Source organism: Schistocerca gregaria, chromosome 6 (genome assembly GCF_023897955.1).
Source record: "Schistocerca gregaria isolate iqSchGreg1 chromosome 6, iqSchGreg1.2, whole genome shotgun sequence".
Taxonomy (NCBI): Eukaryota; Metazoa; Arthropoda; class Insecta; order Orthoptera; family Acrididae; genus Schistocerca; species Schistocerca gregaria.
The window spans coordinates 313,492,635-313,503,534 of record NC_064925.1 but is presented as its reverse complement, the minus strand read 5'-3'; the positions used below and the strand labels follow the sequence as shown (position 1 = coordinate 313,503,534).

The 10,900-nt window shown below is 43.7% G+C and overlaps 1 protein-coding gene across 2 annotated transcripts in view; it reads left to right on the top strand.

Moving 5' to 3' along the window:
• The first annotated feature begins 510 nt into the window (after window positions 1–510).
• The window catches only part of LOC126278551 (probable phospholipid-transporting ATPase IIB), a 347,167-nt gene continuing 336,777 nt past the window's right edge, over window positions 511–10,900 (top strand). Inside the window, exon 1 of one of the 2 annotated variants that reach the window (XM_049978733.1) lies at window positions 511–576. In XM_049978733.1, coding sequence (XP_049834690.1) covers window positions 515–576 — 62 coding nt within the window. In that variant the 5' untranslated portion in view covers window positions 511–514. The remainder of the gene's footprint in view (window positions 577–10,900) is intronic. The other variant, XM_049978738.1, reaches the window with a different exon arrangement.

The following is a 10,900-nucleotide window of genomic DNA, read 5'->3' as shown; positions in this document are numbered from 1 at the left end:
GTACGTTTCCAATTATGGGCAAAACAAACCATCAAACCAGAATCTGGAAACCCTGCATTTTGCGTGCATTCACAAATATGAAGGCATTTCTTGCGACGTTAACAAAGCTATTAACCTATAATCGTGCAGCAGACGGAGAATACTGGAGACAGATGACGAGTAAGGGAAGAGCATCTGGTCCACAATTTACTGTACGAACGAGGGAAGGAGGTCGTAGAAAGACTGGAGGCACAGAGCTAGAAAGGTGGATATGAGGCGCTTGGAGAATATCCGCTACATACCTGTCCAATAGGCATCATGAAATATGTCAGTATCCACCTTATTCGACTTACTGCCAACACGAGGAGCTTGCGGTCACGACGTATGCGTGACGAGGTATTGCGTTACTGACAGCAGAGCAACGGCCCTCGTTTCAGTCTGTGAGGTGAACGGCAACTGCTGCACTCTAGCGGCAAGCCACCTGTTGGAGTGAAAGTGGCTTCACGTCGCTTCAGTGTCCCGCAACGCGTACCAGATGTCTACACGGGCCCGCGCGTTTCTGCGGCAATCGCGACGCCGTAATGAGCCGTGGAACAGGTACGTCAGCTTCCACAACACACTGTGTTTCAGCCACGAGAGCGACAGATTGACTGGGAGGCACGACTGACACAACGGCCATTTCTATGTGATTTATTTAAGACTGTACTTACAGAACACATCGCAGCTTTGCTACCGCTTTTTTTCTGTGCTTCCTACTGTGCCATATTTCACAGCTGTTGATTTACGATCTTGTAGTCAACGAGAGAAAACAAGGTTGCATATTGGTTAAGACTCTGGATTCGCATGCTGGAGAACGGCGTTTCATGTCCCTGACCACCCATCCAGATTTAGGTTTCCTTAAATTATTGAAGGTAAATTGCAGAAAAGTTACGTTGAAAAGAATACGCCCATTTTCATTCCTCATCCTTATTTAATACACCCTTGTTCTCTAGCTGTAATGACGTTATCACCGACGGAAAATTGAACGCTAATCATCTTCCTACCTTCCTAAATCTCAAAGGCTAATAATGCTATTTTGTTTCTATGTCAGGAAGGCCATAACTTTTAATGTTCCTCCCAGTGGAGGAACATTATAGAAATATTCTTAATCGAGAAACAGAGCCTCCGTCTAGAAGACGTTTCTGTTCATTTACTCTCCCAGAGCTCCCTCAGAAAAGTTAAGCTGTCTTGTTTTGCGCTTCTGCTTTTCGTTACTTTCTGTTTGTTATGACTATCTAAAATCCTTTGTTAATCAGTGTCTCTATTTAAAAAGTATTTCCCTAAATATCACTTATTTCTGCCACAGCTGCTGTGAATTTTACTAGCGATACCCGTTATCTATAAAATTTTGACAGTTAATTAAAGAGATTAGTTAAATCAATAACAAAAAGAATTATACGTTATATTGCATCACGCTGTTCGCAACAATACCTTAAGAAAAACACTTGCTGATATACTCTATGTGATCAAAAGTATCCGCGAAATTGACCACTGTATGTCACGAGTGCGAACGCGCCAGACAGGGAGTACTGAGCTCTCAGTACAGAATTAGCAACTATAGAATGGGTCGGGTAGGAGAGATCAGTAACTTTGAGCATGGGCTAGTCATTGGATGTAACTGTGAAGTGGAAACGCGAAGCACCACGGCTTAACTGAGATAGGAAGACCTTACCCTATTGACGGACGGGGATCATCGAGCATTACGGAGGGTCGTTGTAAAACATCGGATCTCATCAGCGGAAGTGGTCAGTCGTGAGTTCCGAAGCACTACCAGCATTCCTCTCGTACAGTGACTGTGCCTAAGAAGTCCAACAGAATGAGGTACAATGTCGAGCAGCTCTTCATAAGCCGCACATTTCAGCGCTCAGGGCTAACAACGCTTGAAATGGTGTGGACAGCGACGCCACTGGAGTTAGGAGACACGCTGTCAATCCGATGGAGGTTTTAAGGTTTGACTTATGAGTGGAGAACCTTACCTGTCGTGCCAACAATGAATTACAGAGGAGGTAGTGTTCGTGTGTGTGTGTGTGTGTGTGTGTGTGTGTGTGTGTGTGTGTCTGGGGGGAGGGGTGTTTTTCGTGATCAAGATGTGATCCCCCTGTTGCGCTTAAGAAAACGCTAAATACAGACATGAACACATTTTTCAGCATTGTGTACTGCTGCGTACAGTGGAAGATTCGTTCGGAGACGATGAAGTACCTCTCAGGCAGTAACTTCCCCCGGATGGGAACCAATGTTACATACGCTCAATATCAGTTACGAATGGCTGAGAGAGCACTAACTCTGCCCCTCTGTTGTTCGACTAGAGAGAGAGAGAGAGAGAGAGAGAGAGAGAGAGAGAGAGCAAGATTCCAAGCAGAATTTAAGCATAAACCTCTATCTCTCTTTATAAGCTCACATAGTAGTTTAATCTCAACTAATTCCTTGATAACACTACCGCAATCAATAGCTGGTCCCGCCAAGAAAGAAAAATCCAACTTGGAACGAGATTTCCTTCCCTGTAGGGCCGAAGATTTGAATCGGGACGACGACAACAATACGCACGCGTAGCGTAGATACTATTCACGCAGACCAGGTTGACACTCGACTCGTTGCCTGATGCAGGGCACCCATCAGCCACGGCGTACAGTGTAATCTTTATTTTCGCAAATACTACAACGTGCAGTGCATTCCCGATGGATCTGGTTAATTTCCATTTTTGTCTTTACAACAGTAAATATATACATTTCCAGCATTGGTATAACCATGAGCCTCCAGAAAAAAAAACGTAACATCAGTGATGGATTTCGTATGTTTAACGAAGAATGGACAAAGACACACTTCTTTGTTGTTACAGGAAATAAAGCAGCGTGTTCCTTGTATCATGAAACGATCCCCATGTTTAAAGAGTACAATCTGAAGCGACATTACGAAACAACGCAAAACAAAAGCTGTGCAGTGCGTGAAAAGGATGAAGAAACAAAAATTGCTTACAAAGCAATTAACACTTCAAAATAGCGCTACAGAAGCAAGTTTCAGGGTAGCCTACACGCTCGCTAAACGCAACAAGTCATTTTTGGATGAGTTTATTAAGCAGTGTTCGGTAGAATGTGCAAGCATATTGTGTCCTGATATTAGAACCAAATTTGAAAACATTTCATTCTCACAAAGGATTATGGTGCGGCGCATTGACTTTGGTCTTGACGAAGTTAAAAAAATGGTTTAAATGGCTCTGAGCGCTATGGGACTTAACTTCTGAGGTCATCAGTCCCCTAGAACTTAGAACTACTTAAACCTAACTAACCTAAGGATATCACACACGTCCATGCCTGAGGCAGGATTCAAACCTGCAACCGTATCGGTCGCGCGGTTCCAGACTGTAGCGCCTAGAACCGCTCGGCCACCCAGGCCGGCCTTGATGAAGTCACAGACAGCTGAAGACTATGAGCGAATATTTTGTTTGGTTTTCCTTGGCAGCGGATGATAGCACAAATAACGAAGACACCCTACAATTACTCATCTTTATCCGTGGAATTAATGAAAATTTTGTCATGACAGAAGATTTACTTGGTCTAAATTAATTTAAAGATAGAACCACTAGTCAGGATTTTCTTGAGTGTGCTGTGCATTGTGTGGAGAAAAGTGGCTTGTTCTGGAATAAAACTGTTAGCATTACAGTAGATGAGGTCAGTTCTTTCAGTTGGAAAAATGTAGGTAAATGTACAAGTTACAAGCTCAAGACACATAAGGTGTTTTCTTATCTCTTCATAGCACTTTACATCGAGAGAGCCTTTGTAAAGCTGCATCAGGCTTAAAAACAAGTAGTAGATTCAGTTGTTGGTTTTGTGAACACATCAGAGCAAGAACACTCCACCATCGACAGTCGAAATCTCTTCTTGAGAATGTGGGTACAGTTCGAAGATGTAATTTACCACAACAGTATGAGTTAGTTGAGCCTGGGAAAATTGTTAAAAACAGTCTGGACATTGCAGAATGAAATCCTCTTACTTATGAACACGAAGGAGACATCTCATGATTTTGTAACAAAAATAGGGTGTGAACAGTAGAGATATGAGATTACGTTTGTAGCTCATATATCTGAGAATCTGAACGAACGGAATTTGACACTGCAGGAAAAAGTGTTGTTTGAACATGAAATGTGGACACATGTAAAATTCTGAGGGTATTCTTTTTCTGTCATAAAATCATTCGAAGCAAAACTAGTTCTATATGCAAGGCAATCAGGTGAAGGCAGTTTTTGTTACATCCATTTATTAAGAAAACAGAAAGGGCCTGAAAGTGTTTCTTCTAACGTCAGGGATCATCTGCAGAGTTTGGAGGAGCAATTCACAAGACCATTTCTGCACTTTAAAAAAAGTGAGCCTCAATTCAATTTGCTATCTTACCCCATCACTGCTCCTATTGACACACCAATGGAGGAGCTGCAACCTGAAATTATTGCCTATACAGTTAGATCACGCTGCAAAATAAATTTTTAATGCTGTAACATTAGCTGACTCTTACGAATATTTGTCACCTGAAGAATTTGCACGTATGACGAAATTTGCTGGGAAAATGTTCTTTACAGCTTTCCAGGAGAGCTTCTGTAACCTTTGGAAGGTACGAGACGAGATACTGGCAGAAGTAAAGCTGTGAAGACCGGGCGTGAGTCGTGGTTCGGTAGCTCAGATGGTCGAGCACTTGCCGGCGAAAGACAAAGGTCTCGAGTTCGGGTCTCGGTCGGGCGCACAGTTTTAATCTGCCAGGAAGTTTCATATCAGCGCACACTCCGCTGCAGAGTGAAAATCTCATTCTGGAAACATCCCCCAGGCTGTGGCTAAGCCATGTCTCCGCAGTATCCTTACTTTCAGGAGTGCTAGTTCTGCAAGGTTCGCAGAAGAGCTTCTGTAATGTTTGGAAGGTAGGAGACGGATACTGGCAGAAGTAAAGCTGTGAGTACCGGACGTGAGTCGTGCTTCGGTAGCTCAGTTGGTAGAGCACTTGCCCGCGAAAGGCAAAGGTCCCGAGTTCGAGTCTCGGTCGGGCACACAGTTTTAATCTGCCAGGAAGTTTCATATCAGCGCACACTCCGCTGCAGAGTGAAAATCCCATTCTGAGATGGAGGTAGTTGCTTAAATTCTGCTCGTAATCCTGCTCTCTCTATGGTCAAACAACACAGGGACAGACATAATTCTGCCTCACCCATTAGTACTTAATATTCGCCATCAACAACATATGACGTTATTTTTGATTGTTTGTTTATCATAGTGTTTACCGTGTGTGTGAGTGTGTGTGTGAGTGTGTGTGTGTGTGTGTGTGTCGAGCATCGAGATAAGCGACATGAAGACATATTATGAGCAGTGTTCCGAGACAATTCCGTTGTGTAGTCAACTGCTTCTGCTAGGTGGATAATCAGTACTATCCCAGCTTAATTTGGTAAGTTTGTAAATATTCCGCGTAAGTCGTTTCTTTCTTTGCCATATTTCGCATGCGAGTTTTACCGGTAGAACTCGTGCATTTACATACAGGAAATTGCCCAACACTAAGTTCATCGAATTTGGTTAAACAAGTCACTGTGCAATAAAAGTTTCAAAACCGTTCAACAATAGTACGTCACGACGAATACGTCCATCATAACGTCGAAACATTGTCTCGAAAATTGGTAGAAAATCCGAAGAAATTCTGGTCGTATGTAAAGTACACAAGCGGCAAGACGCAGTCAATACCTTCGCTACGTAGTGCCGATGGTACTGTTACCGACGACTGTGCCGCTAAAGCGGAGTTATTGAACCCAGTTTTCCGAAATTCCTTCACCAGGGAAGGCGAATGGAATATTCCAGAATTTGAAACACGAACAGCTGCTAGCATGAGTTTCTTAGAAGTAGATACCTTAGGGGTTGCGAAGCAACTCAAATCGCTTGATAGGGCAAGTCTTCAGGTCAAGATTCGTTACCGATTACGTTCCTTTCAGATTACGCTGATGCAATAGCTCCCTACTTAGCAATCATATACAACCGCTCGCTCACCGATAGATCTGTACATACAGATTCGAAAATTACGCAGGTCGCACCAGTGTTCAAGAAGGGTAGTAGGAGTAATCCATCGAACTACAGACCTGTATCATTGACGTCGGTTTGCAGTAGGGTTTTGGAGCATATACTGTATTCAAACATTATGAATCACCTCGAAGGGAACGATATATGGATACGCAATCAGAATGGTTTCAGAAAACATCGTTGTTGTGCAACACAGCTAGCTCTTTATTCGCACGAAGTAATGGCCGCTATAGACAGGGGATCTCAAGTTGATTCCGTATTTCTAGATTTCCGGAAAGCTTTTGACACAGTTCCTCACAAGCGACTTCTAATCAAGCTGAGGGCTTATGGGGTATCGTCTCAGTTGTGTGACTGGATTCGTGATTTCCTGTCAGGAAGGTCGCAATTCTTAGTAATAGACGGCAAATCATCGAGTAAAGTTGATGTGATATCAGGTGTTCCCCAGGGAAGCGTCCTGGGACCTCTGCTGTTCCTGATGTATATAAATGACCTGGGTGACAATCTGAGCAGTTCTCTTAGGTTGTTCGCAGATGATGCTGTAATTTACCGTGGAGTAAGGTCATCCGAAGACCAGTATCAGTTGCAAAGCGATTTAGAAAAGATTGCTGTATGGTGTGTCAAGTGGCAGTTGACGCTAAATAACGAAAAGTGTGAGGTGATCCACATGAGTTTCAAAAGAAATCCGTTGGAATTCGATTACTCTATGAATAGTACAAGGCTGTCAATTCAACTAAGTACCTGGGTGTTAAAATCACGAACAACTGCAGTTGGAAAGACCACATAGATAATATTGTGGGGAAGGCGAGCCAAAGGTTGCGTTTCATTAGTAGGACACTTAGAAGATGCAACAAGTCCACTAAAGAGACAGCTTACACTACACTCGTTCGTCCTCTGTTAGAATATTGCTGCGCGGTGTGGGATCCTTACCGGGTGGGATTGACGGAGGACATCGAAAGGGTGCTAAAAAGGGCAGCTCGTTTTGTATTATCACATAATAGGGGAGAGAGTGTGGCAGATATGATACGCGAGTTGGGATGAAAGTCATTTAAAGCAAAGACGTTTTTCGTCGCGGCGAGATCTATTTACGAAATTTCAGTCACCAGCTTTCTCTTCCGAATGCGAAAATATTTTGCTGAGCCCAACCGACATAGGTAGGAATGATCATCAGAATAAAATAAGAAAAATCAGAGCTCGAACAGAATGGTTTAGGTGTCCGTTTTTCCCGCGCGCTGTTCGGGAGTGGAATGGTTCAAAAATGGATCTGAGCACTATGGGACTTAACTTCTAAGATCATCAGTCCCCTAGAACTTAGAACTACTTAAAACTAACTAACCTAAGGACATCACACACATCCATGCCTGAGGTAGGATTCCAACCTGCGACCGTAGCGTCCCGCGGTTCCAGACTGTAGCGCCTAGAACCGCTCGGCCACACAGGCCCGCAGTGAAATGGTACAGAGATAGTATGATTGTGGTTCGATGAACCCTCTGCCAAGCACTTAATTGTGAATTGCAGAGTAATCATGTAGATGTAGACGTGGATGTAGACAACGCACACGCACTTTTTGTTTCTTTTGTGTCTGAGCAGCGCGTGTGAGTCCTTGGTGTCCCAGAAACGTGCTGAAAGTCTGTTTTTCTTAACTGACCTAAGCTCCCCCCTCTTTTACACAAAACTACGATGTAGGTTGGAACGTTGAGGAACGTGAAACCAACATAAAAAGGAATTGGGAAACACAGGAAACAGGTTAGAGGAAACTAAAAACTACTCCGTCCGAATAGGCCTTGGAAGGCCCAACGGTACCGACTGGCCGCCGTGTCATCCTCTGAGCCCAAGGGCATCACTGGATGCAGATACGGCGTGTGGTCAGCACACCTCTCTCCCGGCCGTTGTCAGTTTTCGTAACCGGAGCCGCTATTTCCCAGTCAAGTAGCTCCTCAGTTTGCCTCACAAGGGCTGAGTGCACCTCGCTCGCCGACAGCGCTCGGCAGACAGGATGGTCACCCATCCAAGTGCTAGCTCAGTCCGACAGGGCTCAACTTCAGTGGTCCGACGGAAACCGGTGTTAGCACTGCGGCAAGGCCGTTGACAAGAGAAAGAAATTTTAAATGTTGTCACTAGCGTTTTTGGAGGAGAGAAGTGTTACAGGATAGATTATCAAATTGATATACACTATCTAATCAAAAGAAAGTGTCCGGACATTAGTATGCTGTGTCAGCTTTTCGCTTTCATGATAGCTTGAACTGTGCTGGGGAGATGTCTGAACGTCTGCAAAAGAATGGCAGCCCATTCCTCCTCAAGAGCAGGACCCAGAGAAAGCAGTGATGTTGGAAGCAGGAATCCGAAGCAAAGTCTACAGTCCATCTCATCTCAAAAGTGTTTACGGGATTCATGTAGGGATTCTGGGCAGGCTGGTCCATTTCAGGAGTGTTACTGTCCACAAGTCAATGCCCCAAAGATGCCTTTGAAATGAAATGTAACGTGGCGGGGACCTCCTGACGGGTAGACGTTATCACCTGGTGCAGATCTTACGAGGTGACGCCACTACGGCGACTCGCGTGTAGATGAGGATGAAATAATGATGATGAAGACGACATACCCAGTTCATGGGCGGAGAAAATCTCAAACCCAGCCGGGAATCGTATCCGGGCTCCCTGGCATGACAAGCTGGAGCACTGTCCACGCAGCTGCGATGGTGGACACCATTGTCATACTGATACAATCACCGTCTTCGAATTGCTCCTTTGCTGCACGCAGCAGTACATAGTGCTGTAAGATGAGTCCGTATTCTTCCGCACTTGGAGTTTTCTTAATCAACACAAGGAGTAAGAGAAACCCCTCCAAGACCGTAACACCACCTACTCTGGCATTCACCAAACCCAAATCCTTTCATCGGATTCCCCCATAAGGAATCATCAATTCAAGTCAGCCTGTTCCAGTCATCCACTGCCCATTGGCGTCACTGCAAACACCACCTCAAGGTTCGCTTAGCATTCATTGGCTACAGAAATGTGTGGCTCATAAGAAGCTCCTCGACTGTAGTACCCCATTCCTTTTAACTCCTTGCACACAGTCATTGCAGTAGCTGGACTGCTGGTAGCAGTTCGGTAGCCACGAATGATTCATGCTACTAATTTCATGTGACTTCTTGCAACCACCCTCCGCAAATGTTCGACGGTCCATGTACGTGGGTACACGAGGTCTACCTGTTCTTAGTTTAGTCCTGATTGTTCCTTTGCGTTTCCACATCACAATACCGGCAACTGTCGACTTGAGCAGCCTTAGAAGGACTGAATCGTCTTTGCGGATTTGTCACTCGGCTGACACCCAACAACTAGTCTATAGTCTAAGTCACTCAACTCTTCTGAGAGAGCCTTTCTGCTGTTACTGCTTTTGTACCGACAGTACTGCCCATCTTCTTTTACACCGGTGGGCCTGTGACATCTACTGGCCAATTCCCTATTGCATAATGATGTTCAGATACTTCTTACTAGGTGGTGTTTACACAGATGATCCGAAACATAACAACTGCCACACCTCCCGGTGGCGTTGAAGACATGTAACATGATAAAGAAAGCATGAAATGAAGCAGAGACGAATGGGAAATCATTCTAGCGACGATAGTGACTCCACATGAGGAAATCCACTGACACAACCGACTCTGACGAACGACGGATTGCTATGACACTGCACCTGCGTTTTCGCAAATCCTAATCAGCGAAGATGGTTAACTTTTCGCGGGTTACTGTTGTGAGAAGTAATGGAACGTAGGTGAAGGAGAGTGGAACCACAAATAGACGACAAGGTACTTGACATGCACACCACACTCAAAGCAAGTCCTGGAAAATTACTTGTGTTCCATGGACGAATTTCTGTAGAGAAACTGCTAGCCTGTTTCAAAAAAATTAAAAAGGCATTGATCCTTAAGTATAGTTACACGTGTAAGGTTAAGGGGAGATTTACCTTCGCAGGAGGCAAGACATGAAAAATTTTTTTTGCTCATAAACGTTCCTTGGAGAGTATTTTACTATAGAAATATGTTTTCTAAGGGCATTTTAGCCATTAAAGGCTTTAAATATTCGTTTACTTTAAGGGCAGCACATGTTGCCACGTCCCACTTTTGCCTTTTGTCAACTTACTCAATTTCAAAAACGTAATTACCTTATTTGTGAAAATATTTCGTGCTCACAGTTGGATATCCTGTTCTTGCGCTTCATTCACTTGTTCCTTGTCTTTCCAGAACCCAAATGAATCATTTAACGGTTTCATATGGTCTATAATTCCTAAAACAGTACATGTAGGTAAAAATCCATTGAATTTGGATGTTTATGATGCAGTTCTTTCATTTAATGATGACAGTGTGGGGAGAGTTAGGCTGCTTCAAAAATTAGACATACAACCTGGGGAAAATATGGCGATGGCATGTTCCGAATTGGATGCTGTTCGTGTGAAGGAAGCAGATTATCAAGTGACTATGATAGCTAGGAAGACAAGAATGCACTCAAGGAATGCTAAGAGAGCCAGGGAGAGTGAAGAAAATGCAGATGACCCAGTATATGGTGCAGGGATGTTCTAAGGTCAGTAACGAACTATGTTCATCTTTATAGCCGGATTCCTGAGATTTTATTTTTTTAATGATTAGGTACATTTTTTCAGGAACTTACCATCATATAACAGTGAAACTTACACAACTTACAGAAACTGGGCCGAACGTCAATGATGCATTTTTAAAAGAAGTTTTATTTAATATTGTAGAAATTATGAATTAATAAAGCTTAAATACGTGGAAAAAATTTTATAACTTGTAAAAAAATTCTCTAAAAAATAAATTATGCGAGCGACTTATCTAG